At 44.7% G+C, this 12,480-nt stretch overlaps 1 protein-coding gene across 2 annotated transcripts in view; it reads right to left on the bottom strand.

Moving 5' to 3' along the window:
* map3k5 (mitogen-activated protein kinase kinase kinase 5) overlaps positions 1–12,480 on the bottom strand; it is a 189,531-nt gene that overhangs the window by 91,384 nt on the left and 85,667 nt on the right. For both annotated transcript variants that reach the window (XM_072249338.1, XM_072249347.1), the window contains exon 9: positions 1,526–1,685. In XM_072249338.1, coding sequence (XP_072105439.1) covers positions 1,526–1,685 — 160 coding nt within the window. The remainder of the gene's footprint in view (positions 1–1,525; positions 1,686–12,480) is intronic.

Genomic DNA, 12,480 nt, shown 5'->3' with positions numbered 1-12,480 from the left:
TTCCATGTGATACATGATAATATAGAAAGAAAAAAAATAAGTAAATCAGTTACAGTAAGTATATATGTATAATTGAAAATATTTTAAAACAGTACAAGAACAGAAATAATCTATATATTGGAAAAAAGCGAGGTAGTGTCCAAGGGTTCAATGTCTATTTAGGAATCAGATGGCAGAGGGGAAGAAGCTGTTCCTGAATCGCTGAGTGTGTGCCTTCAGGCTTCTGTACCTCCTTCCTGACAGTAACTATGAGAAAAGGGCATGCCCTGGGTGATGGGGGTCCTTAATAATGGAAGCCACCTTTCTGAGGCACTGCTCCTTGAAGACGTCTTGGTTACCACAGAGGCTAGTACCCCAGATGGAGCTAACTAATTTTACAACTTTCTGTATCTTCTTTTGGTTGGTCCTGTGCAGTAGCTCCCCTCCCCTCCCCCCCCCCCCCATACCAGACAGTGAAACAGCATGTCAGAATGCACAGAAGGGAAGAATTTTAAGGTTTACACTTGTATTGCATGCTGTAAGGAGATGAGAAGGAGATGCCTTGTGTCTCTACCGCTCCTCTTTTCAGCTTTATCCTTGTCTTGCAATGACTCCTGCTTTTTGTCTTGTCCACCATGAACACAATGGCACCAAACTCCCACCTGCACCCACCAGAGAGATCATTCTCTATATAGGTACCAAGATGATGGGTGGGGATTGTCTTGGGAAATCTATCGACCATCAAAGCAATCACTATATACTCAAGTAATTCAGCTCTTAAGGTTGTAAAATACGGAGTTTAGAGGCCGGAAAGCTGTTTCCACTGGTAGGTGAGAATAGAACTAGGGACATAACCTCAAGATTCAGGGGAGTAAATTTGGGACGGAGATGAGGAGAAATTGCTTTTCCCAAAGAGTGGTGAACCTGTGGAATTCTCTGTCCAGTGAAGCAGTGGAGGCTACCTCAGTAAATATATTTAAGGTTCGATAGATCTTTGCATCGCATGGGAATTAAGGGTACGGAGAAAAGGCAGGTAGCTGGAGCTGAGTCCATGGCCAGATCAGCCATGATCTTATTGAATGGCAGAGCTGGCTCAACGGGCCAGTTGGCCGACCCCTGCTCCTATTTCTTATGTTCAAAGTTCTAAGTTCAAAGTTCAAAGTAAAGTCTGTAGAATAGTAACTACAGCAGGATAAATGAATGATCAACCAGAGTGCAGAATGCAACAGACTGTCTAAATACAAATATAAATAAATAGCAATAAATAATAAGAACACAAAATAACAAGATAAAGAGTCCTCAAATTGAGATAATTGGTTGTGGGAACATCTCAATAGATAGGCAAGTGAATGTAGTTATCCTCTTTTGTTCAAGACCCTTATGGTTGTGGGGTAGTACCTGTTCCTGAGCCACACGGTCATCCTGAGCTTCTTAACCTTCACCAATTCACAGAAGACCCAACTACCTCGACCTTCCTATTTCTTATATTTACAAGAACCCTTACAAAGAGGCTTATTATTCCAATTCTTCAGACATCTAAACTTACCAGGCAGGTGCTTTGAGTTTAAAGAGCTTCTCAGAAGCCATAATAACTCGATGTGGATCATTTGCTAACATACTGGCACCAAGGAAAAAGCCCACATCCCAGTAACTCTGTATTTTTTCCAAGTTTCCCTTCCTCCCCAGAAGGCTGCTGAGTTTCACACCTGCATAAATTAGAGGTATCACCAATTATCATCATCAATAACAGTATTATCATTTTTATCAACATACATTACCACAAAAATCAACACATTGGGGAACCTCAAGGATCTTTTCAGTTAAGCAAAATCATAGCCACATGAATATTTTAACCAGACTAAGTGAAATCTACTGATTCTTTTAGTCCACCTTCAAATCGCAGCATTCTCAGGAAGTTCAGTTAGAGAAAGTCTATTTAAACATTGAGAAATTACAAGTTACCTGGTGAAGTCACTTGGTTAGATATGCTCGACTTAGAGGATATGCAGATACAGTTTTGTAATTAATATTTAATGACAATGAAATTAAATTTCATAAGAGGCATCAATAACAAAACACATGAGATCAAGCTTTTTAATTTTAATTTTGAGACTTCTCCACCCTTTCAAATGATTCTGTAATTTGCGATACGGGTATTTTTATTTCAGTGAAAATAACATTTTATTTCTCCTTAGCTTTACTTGGGAAATTGCCATGAAATTACAGCGATACTTTAAATTTAAGACTGTGATGACCACAGAAATGAAATCACAATGTTTACTGTATATACATTTGAGCTAGTTGGCTAAATTGCAAAATGCCATGTCAAAGACAAATACAATCCATAAGGAATGTGTTCAGTCCCTCTGATCTAATTGTAAAAGCTACGTGGCACGTTACTCCATGCCCATGTCATGAAATGGCTCGCAGAGTGCTATGAATCAAGGTAACATATATAGCATAAAACTGTATTAAGGCACCAGTGAAAGTTCAAACGCAATCTTTTTGAATTTGTTGCACTGTAGTTTTAGTCAAACTATAACACTAAATACCTGTGTATTATTGTATACCTGTAAGTAGCTCATGGACCCATGGTACTCAAATCAAACCCGAGTTCACCCTAACTCCACTGGATCTGATGGCAATATTTAATACAGAACAAACAATATACTACACACTTTCTATAGCTTTGGAACATTTCACATGTTCCAGAGGTCCAGCCCCTGGTCTAATAATCCAGTGGTCCCCAACCACTGGGCCGCAAAGCACATGCTACCGGGCCGTGAGGAAATAATATGAGTCAGCTGCACCTTTCCTCATTCCCTGTCACGCACTGTTGAACTTGAACATAGGGTTGTCAACTGTCCTGTATTTGCCGAGACATCCCGTATATTGGGCTAAGTTGGTTTGTCCCATACAGGACCGCCCTTGTCCTGTATTTCCCCCGCTAAGGTAGAGCGTTCCTATGAAACCTTTCGTGCTGAAATAGCGTAAAGCGAAGAAGCAATTATCATTAATTTATATGGGAAAATTTTTGAGCGTTTCCAGACCTAAAAAATGACCTAACAATTCATACCAAATTACACATAAAACTGAAAATAAATAAGACTAACATATAGTAAAAGCAGGAATGATGTGATAAATACACAGCCTATATAAAGTACAAAATAATGTATAGTATAGTCAGGAAGATGAAGGCAAAACCAATTTGTGGGGAAAAAAAATCGGAACGTACGCGCATGCGCACACATGGTAGTCTTTCCTGGGGTAAAGTGTCCCAGGATTTGACTACTACTTTTGTCCCTTATTTCGGAGTGAGAAAGTTGGCAACCCTAACTGTAAAAGACACGTGGAGGTGAGTTTAACCCTACTTAAACACCCCCCCCCCACCCCGTCGGCCAGTCTGCAAGAATATTGTCATTATTAAACCAGTCTGCGGTGCAAAAAAGGTTGGGGACCCCTGTGATAATCTACTTGAAGGCTTTGAATTTGCCTACTATCAAGTAGGTAGAATTTGCACAAGGAAATTGGGTAGGGGAATTTGGTGTCTTAACCCTCACTTTAACAACCAGAAACTGGTATTTACAGAAAATGCTGGAGGAACTCAGCAGGCCAGGCAGCATCTATGGAAAAAAGTACAGTCGACACCTCGGCCCGAAATGTTGACTGTACTCTTTTCCATACATGCTGCCTGGCCTACTGAGTTCCTCCTGCATTTTGTGTGTGTTGCTTGGATTTCCAGTGTCTGCAGATTTTCTTATTTCAGAAATTGATATTTCTGCCTTTCAGTGCAACAATCATTTATTTTGTACACTGCTTTGGTTTAGCTTCATTTTTATCAGCAAGTGCACCTTTAAAAGATAGTTCTTTGATCATTTGTGTAAGGTGACTGTAAATAGATAAAAACATTTGGACTAGATTATACTTTCTGGAGTTTGCATCAATCAACTTTATGGGGTATGAAATAAGAGGATAAGCTTTGCAGGGATTAAATATTGGATATAATCCAATGGATTACGCTCAATGAAACCTTCAGAGGTATTGCATTTATTGATAAAATAATCTGGGTCTGATGTTTAAAATTAACAATGAAGTCTTTCACCATATCATTTTATTATATGCAGGAAGATTAAAAATAGTTAATTAAAAGAGTAAGTGGCTCTCTTCAGTGATCAGTGCTTTGGGCATTGTTTTTCTTGATCTCTATTGATGGCTGAACCTGCAATTTGTAAATTTTCAGATGATACACCACTTGGTAGTACAGTCAACTGCAAAGATGGTCATAGACTGCATCAGGATATGGACAGGGTAGTGAAAAGGGCCAACACATGGTAAATCAAGTTTAATAATGAGGAATACAAGGTAATACATTTTGGTATGAGGAATGAGGAGAGATAGTGTAGAATAAAGGATACAGTCCAAAGAGTATGCAGGTGCAGAGGAATCTGGGGAAAAGTCATTGCAAAATGTTGAATTGAAACAGTAGTTGAAAATCAGTCACTATTTTAGGCCTTAATTATAATGAGAAGCAAAGAGGAAAGAGGGAGGAAAGTCACTCAATCTTCAAAAAACATGGGTCTAGCCTCGTCTGGATTATCACGGTCATCACAATTTATAGGGAAAAATGTGAAGACATTAGAAATGGTCCAAAAAAAATTTGAAGAGAATAGTTCCAGGATGAGCAGCCACAGTTTGAAGATCAGAATATACAGGTTAGGATTGCTCTCTCTAGCGATCAGAAGACTGAAGTGTGTTTGACAGAGTTACCTCTAGTTATGTAGGATTTGGATGGCGTGGATAGTGGGAGGCTTTGATGGAAGGGACGATGAAAAGATATGACTTTTATAAATTAAAGGAGAAGAAAATGAAAATTGAGGAACAACTATGTTTGTCCGAAATCTGGAATTTAAACCTGCAGATGTGGGTGGAGGATAAATCGATTTGCAGCCTTCAAGTGGGAATTGAACAAAAATATGGCGAAGAAAACAATGAAGCCATGGTGAAAGGGTTGAGGATTGCAATTGGTAACATGCACTAGTTGAAGACCTCTGTAGACATAATGGGCTGAATGGCCTCTTTCTGTGTGGTAACCATTCCTCAGGTACCTACCTCCAACAGGCAACATGCTGTGTGGTTAATCAGATCTGAAGACCATAAGACATAGGAGCAGAGTTAGGCCCATTGAGTCTTCTCTATCATTTCATCATGGCTAATTTATTATGCCTCTCAACCCCATGCTCCTGCCTTCTCCCTGTAACCTTTGACACCCTAATTAACCAAGAACCTCTGCTTTAAATATACTCAATGACTCAGCCTCCACAGCCATCTGTGGCATGGAATCACACAGATTCACCTCCCTCTGGCTGAAGAAATACCTTCACATCTTTGTTTTAAATGGACATTATTCTGAGGCGCTGATCCTAGACTCACCCACAGGAAACATCCTCTTCATATCCACTCTATCTAGGCCTTTCAATATTCTATAGCTTTCAATGAGATCCCCACTTATTCTTCTAAACTCCAGTGAGTACAGGCCCAAATCCATCAAATACTCCTCATGCATTAACCATTTAATTCTTGGAATCAATCTCGTGAATCTCCTCTGGATCCTCTCCAATGCCAGCGTGTGTTTTTTCAGACAAGGAGCCCAAAACTGCTCACAATACTCCAAGTGCAGTCTGTCCAATGCCTTATAAAGCCTCAGCTTCACACCCTTGCTCTCACATTCTAGACCTCTTGAAAAGGATGCTAACATTGCACTTGTCTTCCTTACCACTGAGTCAACCTGCAAGTTGAATCCTGCACAAGGACTCCCAAATCCCTTTGTACCTCTGATTTTTGAATTTTCTCCCCATTTAGAAACTAGTCTGTGCCTTTTTTCCTTCTACCAAGGTGCACGACCATACACTTCCCTACACTATATTCCACCTGCCACAATCAAATCATTGGGGTGAAATTCAGCCTTGGCAAAGGCATAAGGTAGACAGCAGCAGATTAATTGTCCATGATGAACAGTGTCCAAATTTCATTGACTTCACATTGTTTTCAATGGAAACTAAAGTCCAACAGGGTGAAAGTGGCCTGTTTTGCTCCACAATTAGTGATTTTGTTCATCCCTGTCTAAGCTAATTGTCCTTTCATCCTCCTTCAGCTTATGTAAAACACACACGTTTGCATGCTCAACTGTGGCACAAACTGAGTAATACTTTCTGCTGATTCTAAAGCAAACACGAAAATCTGTCAGTCTCCATAAGCTCCTGTTTCCGGGGTTGTGGTTGAGAATGCTTATTTTTAGTACAGCAGATACATTTTGAATTCTGTTGAAACTCATATTTCATTGAGTCTAAGTAATTATATGTCATGTGTTATTGAAATGCCTCTCTGCAGGATTGGTGGAGGGGATATGGAGGAAAGTATATGTTTGTGTGTCCCAGTAGTTCCACAGCTCGGGCATTCTACTCAATATTCCCTGATACTCTCAGTTCACAACTAATTGAGAGGAAAATAATTTGGACTTTTTCTTCAAGCTGGAGCTCCATCCATTTAAGTTACAAAGTTCCACACCAGGATGGGTACATCTCTACACATGACCCCTCCCCCCACACCAATGATTACACAATAATACTATCTACAGGAACTGTGTAGAGGCAGCGGGCTCTCCAACAATTGGACAGAAGAACTACAGCACATCCTGTGTCAGACAAGCTCTGGGAATTTCAGTTCTTGGGTGCTATTAAAAGCTGAACAAAGCACAAGATCAAACAGTGGCACTGCTTGTGGAGCTGTTGTCTCACAGCTTCAGTGCCAAGGGTATAATCCTGACCTCCTTTGCTGTCTTTGTGGAGTTTCCTGTGACCAGGTGGGATTCCCCCAGCTGCTCCATTTGCTCCCTAACCTATTGGCATTAACCAGCTAATTGGCTGCTTCAATTTGACCCCAGTGTGTAGATGAGTGGTAGGATGGGGCAGACTTGAAGGGACAATGGGAGAGAAACATGGGATTATTATTGTGACAAGAGTCCTTGACAAGGATGCCTTAGACCCAGATGCTGGAGTATCTGAGGCTGGGATCGAGACACAGTCTCAAACGGGATCCAGAAACTGAGTACAAAACAAACGCTAGACGAAATCACTGGTAGACTTATGATTGAGCACTGAGACTACGATCAGGTGTTCCTTAAGTAATTCTTGGCACCCAAAACATGATTATCAATTACGCCCTTAAAGAGGCCTCGCCAGCTATCCGTACTCTGGAGAGTTAGAACATTTAAATCTCGGAAGCTGGCGTGGTTGAGAGCGTCTCGTAGCAGGACCCCTTCCCCTACAGCCAATTCCTGATGGCCCTGGTTGCTCGGAGAGTTGGTGATGGTAATCGTGGATGAGAGTCGGATCCACGATGTCTCTTTCAAGCACCCGCCACCTTTCCTCCGGTCTGAATCCCTCCCAGTCTACTAGGTATTGCTGAACATTTTGAACGGTACACGCGTCCAGAAGTCTTTTCACCATGAACATCTGATCCCCCTCGATAAACCTGTGTGGCGGTGGAGCTGATGGTGGCTGGGCTAAGGGACTGGTGCAGACAGGTTTTAATTTAGAGATGTGCAAGGTGGGGTTGATCCTTCTGGTCTTGGGGAGCCGCAAGGTGTAAGCCACCGGGTTTACTTTCCTCAGGAACTTAAAAGGACCAATGAACTTGGGCACAAACTTTCTAGACTATTCTCAAAGAGGCAAATAATGAGAGGGCAACCACATCTGTTGTCCGTGCTGAAATGCGGGTCCCAGACCTCTCCTTCAGTTTGTCTTGTCTCTGCTCTCCGGGTAGAGGCCAGCAAATTCTTTCTTGCCCTCATCCATTTCTTCTTGCAGTGTTGGACAAGATCTTCTGCCGCAGGGACCCCAAACTTAGCTTCTTGTTCCGGAAAGCAAGGTGGAGGGTAACCAGACTGGCACCCAAATGGTGGCATCCCATGTGCGAGTGCTGTGAGGTGTTGTAGGCGATCTCTGCCCACTTCAAATGGACACACCACTCTTCAGGTCTTTCTGAGGCCAGGTATCTCAGGATCAGTTCTGAATCTTGATTGGTCCACTCCGACAGGCTGTTGGACTGTGGGTGAAACCCGAACGAAAGACTTGCTGTTGCCCCTATCAGTTCACAGAAATCCTTCCGGAAATGTGATGAGAATTGTGGACCACGATCTGAGACAATGTCCACTGGGAATCCATGGCCCCTGAAGATCTGGTCCAGGACAATCTTAGCAGACTCCACCGCGGAAGGTAGCTTCTCCAAGGCAATGAACTTACAGGCTTTTGAACCAATCGACATCCACCGTGATGACTGACTTCCCCTTGAATGGCTGCAGACCCTTGACACAGCCCATGGAGATGGGTGCCCAAGGTCTTTTCAGAATGGGTAAGGGTTGGAGGAGCCCTTGAGGTCAGGTACAAGGGTCCTTGTTCCGGGCGCACACCTTGCACACCTGCACGAACTGCCAAACTTCTCTTGTCATTCCAGGCCACCAATAACTCCTCTTGATCAACTCGATGGTCCTGGCAACCCTGGGTGTGCGGTCATTCTTGACGAATGTCCCCATTGCAGTACCTGGGACCACACGGAACTAAAGAAGAACAGCCGACTTGGAGGACCATTCTCGGGAATCCTCCCTAGCGATTGGGCCTTGAGAACAAGAGCATTGATTCCCCAATGTATTGGCACTACCACCCTGGCTTGGGGCACAACGGTGGTAGGCTGCTCCTCTTGTTCTGGTTCGTCGAACTGGCGGGACAGGACATCTGGCTTCTGGTTCTTAGACCCTGGTCGATAAGTCAGGATGAAAGTAAACCAGTTAAAAAACAAAGACCGCCTGGCCTGCATAGAATTCAGCGTCTCGGCCTCCTGAATATAAGCCAGGTTCTTGTGGTCAGTCCAAAAAACAAAAGTGTTCTTGGCCCCCTCCAGCCAGTGATGCCATTCCTCCAAAGCTAACTTAACTACAAGAAGCTCCTGATTCCAGGTGTCATAGTTCCTCTCTGCCAGGGATAGCCGGCTGAAGTAGAACGCAGTTTACTGTCCGAAGGTGATCGCTGAGTAGGCACCTACTCTGAACTGTGAGGTGCCCACCTCCACAATGAAGGGAAGGTCCGGGTTAGGAGAAACCAAGGTGGGAGCTGTAGCCACTGTTCAAGCTCTGCAAAAGCAGCCTCCACTTCAGCAGTCCAGACAAAACGGCCCGTGGATTTCTTAATTAGGGCTGGCAGTGGAGCTGCCACCGAGCTGAAGTTCCTGATGAACTTCTGGCAGAAGTGAGCAAACCCCAGGAATTATTGGACCTGTTTGATACTGGATGGCGGTGGCCAGTGTCTGACTGCCAGGGTCCATCTCAAGATTATTATTGGAGATGATGAAGCCCAAAAGCAAAACAATTGTCACATGAAACTTGGACTTCTCCAACAAGTTAAAGTCCTTGGTCTAGTAGCCTCTTTAAAAACGTCCCTGATATGAGTGATGTGCTCCTCCATTGACTTTGAGAAGATTAGGGTATCATCCAAGTAGACAACGGCACACTTATGGAGAGTATCCTGGAGCACAGTGCTTATAAAGGCTTAGAAAATAGCTGGGGTTTTCACAAGGCCAAAGATTATTACCTGGTACTCGTCGTTCCCTGTCGGTGTATTGAATGCTGTCTTCCACTCATCGCCCTCCCTGATACAGACCAGAACATAGGCACTCCAGAGGTCTCATTTTGTGAGTACCCTCACCCCTTGGAGCAACTCGAAAGCCATGTTCATAAGAGGAAGGAAGGAAGTAGCAACTCTTAGATGTTTTAACCCCCTGTAATCAATACATGGCCATAGGCTCCCATCTTTCTTTTGTACAAAGAAGAAACCTGTGCCGGTGAGTGAGGTGCAGGCCTGAATGAAGCCTGTGGCAAGAACTTCCTTTATATACCCCTCCATGGTGCTTCTCTCTGAGCCCGAGAGCGCGTACAATTGACCCTGTGGTGGATAAGTACTGGACAGAAAGTCTACGGCACAGTCGTGGGGTTGCTGCAGTGAGAGAGTCAGTGCCTTTTCCTTGCTGAAGGCCTCCTCTGTCCTTGTCAACAGAGGGGATTTCGACTGACTCCTGAGACTTCTTTGGTGATGGGGTGATTCGATGGCCTTCAGAATCCTCTCCCTGAGCTCAGAAAATTTTTCTGTGGCAGCTGTGGCCAAATCAGAGTCCGACTCCCTGTCTGTATCCACGAGCAACAGCAGTGAGGCCTTTCAGAGGGTTCTTGCATCTCCAAGAACAGGCTTCAAGGAGTCTTTCCCTTCCTTGACACCTGGCAGCTGGCTCCCTTCAGCTTAATGGCAAGTCTCCCAGACTGCTCGGGGATCTCCTTGGTCTTCTCCTGACCTAGAAACTACCTGTTTCTTGTTCCCTTGGGACTCCGACCAGTCTGTGTCAAGACTCGCACTATCCTGTTGGCCAGAACCAGTTTGCCCATTCTTGAGGACTAGACTAGGTCTCCAGAAGGCCTCAGGTGCCTCTTTACAGGTCATTGGTCACTAGAGCATCTGGGTGTTGGAACACCATGCTGAAAACAAAGCCTCTGACAATAACTGGACCAAGCAATGATTCTCCCCTCTCTCCAGTCCCTGGGTGGGTTATGCTGGGACAACCAAGAGTTCCTGAGGATCAGGGTATGAATGGAGAGTCAATAATGTAGAAGCTAATGTCTTCCACATGATCCCCTCTCCACAACTGCAATTCCACAGTCTGTTGCTGGATCTGCCCAGAACCTTGTGGGCAACCATCCAAGTCAGTTGCAGGTAAGGACTGACTCAATTCTTGCAACTGAATGTCGAACCAGTGCGCGATTCCTCTGTCCAGAAAATTACCCGCTGCCCCAGAGTCCACAAAAGCCTTCACTTAGCCCAGGTAAACCCTGCCTTCAACACAGAACCAGATCCGTGGGGTTGGGTATATTGGCTGCTACTGTCACAGTCCTCCTGACATTGGACAGTCTCAGCAGTTCCCCAGGTGACTGCAACCTCGGACCTTCAGCCCACTGGTGACCTGCTTCCCCACAGTAAATGCAGTGACCTTGACTCCAGTGCCGGGGCCTCTCCTTGGCGGAAAGTCTAGTGCAACCGATCTGCATGGGTTCACGTGGACTTTGAGCAGGCGACGGGCTGTTCATGGTCCGAGATTGGGAAGTGGGACAATGATGCGTTGGATCTGGGCTCGGGCTAGCCTCCTCGACCTCGTGCTGTAGTCCCACGTACACTCAGCCAGACAATTATTGAGACAGATGGACTGGTCGATGAGAACCTCTAAGTTCCCTGCTGACACTCTCAAAGTGAGGGCCTCCTTCAGTTTATCTTGAAGTCCATGGTGGTATAGCGTGGCCAAGGCCTCTCCGTTCCAGCTCCTCTCCTGGGGCAAGGTCAAAAATTGGATCGCATTGTCAGCCACTGACTGTCCCCACTCCCCACCCCCCCCACCCTGTCAAACCTTCATCAGGCGGTCTGAGGCTCAGCTGGCTTCAGCGGGGTGATGAAGCACCTTCCTCATGGCAGCCAGAACTCCTCCGAGTCCACGCAGAACTGTGACCTGTGTTTCCAATGTGCAGTGGACCGGGCCGGGGCCCTTCCAGTCAGGAGAGGGATAATGAAGACCACTCTCCTGCAAGGGCCCTGGGTACCATCGAATCTCCCCAAGGTCGGAAGATGTGCTGGGACCGACTGGTTGTCCCAAGCAGCTCAGGCTTCCTTCTGACCAATGGCTACTTGGAGGTCGTGAATCTCCAAGCTCCATCTAGAAATACCTTCGCTGTGGCTGGTCACAATGGACAACAGACTTAGATAACTCGCTGGGTCCATGTTGGCTCGATTGTACTGTGACGAGAGTCTTTGTCGAGGATGGCTTGGACCCAAATGCTGGAGTATTCGGGCTGGGATTGATACACGGTCTCAAATGGGATTGAGAAACTGAGCACAATGCTAAGACAAAAATCACTGGTAGGCTTACGACTGAGCACTAAACTTATGCTCATGTGTTTCTTAAATATTTAATTCTCAGTGCCCAAAACATGATTATCAATTAACAGGAACGTTCTAAGCCCTTAAGAAGGCTGCACCAGCTATCCGTATTCCAGAGAGTTAGAGCATTTAAACCTTGGAAGCTGGCGTGGTTGTGAGTGTCCGGTAAAAAGTATAAGAAAAGAATAAAGGGGTGCTCAATAATTGACAAAGACAGCGATCTGGAGGGGCTGGTTCTTTGCCGTGTCACTCAACAACTCTGTTGGTGGCTTTGGCATTTCTCATCTACGCTCATCAAGAAATCTAATTAAGAACTCTTCAATCCCAACCACAAACACACTGGATGTCTCACAATTTGCATTAAGTGCATACAACAGCAATTACGTTGGGACTGAAAATCCAGCCTTCTCTCCATGCTCTAATAGGTTTGATAAACTAAGTAGCTATTTTTGAGCTCTTCTGAACTCTTCAATGCAAG

This window comes from Mobula birostris, chromosome 2 (genome assembly GCF_030028105.1).
Source record: "Mobula birostris isolate sMobBir1 chromosome 2, sMobBir1.hap1, whole genome shotgun sequence".
In the NCBI taxonomy this organism is placed as follows: Eukaryota; Metazoa; Chordata; class Chondrichthyes; order Myliobatiformes; family Myliobatidae; genus Mobula; species Mobula birostris.
The sequence above is the reverse complement of the archived record's forward strand: the minus strand, read 5'-3'. Positions and strand labels throughout refer to the sequence as shown.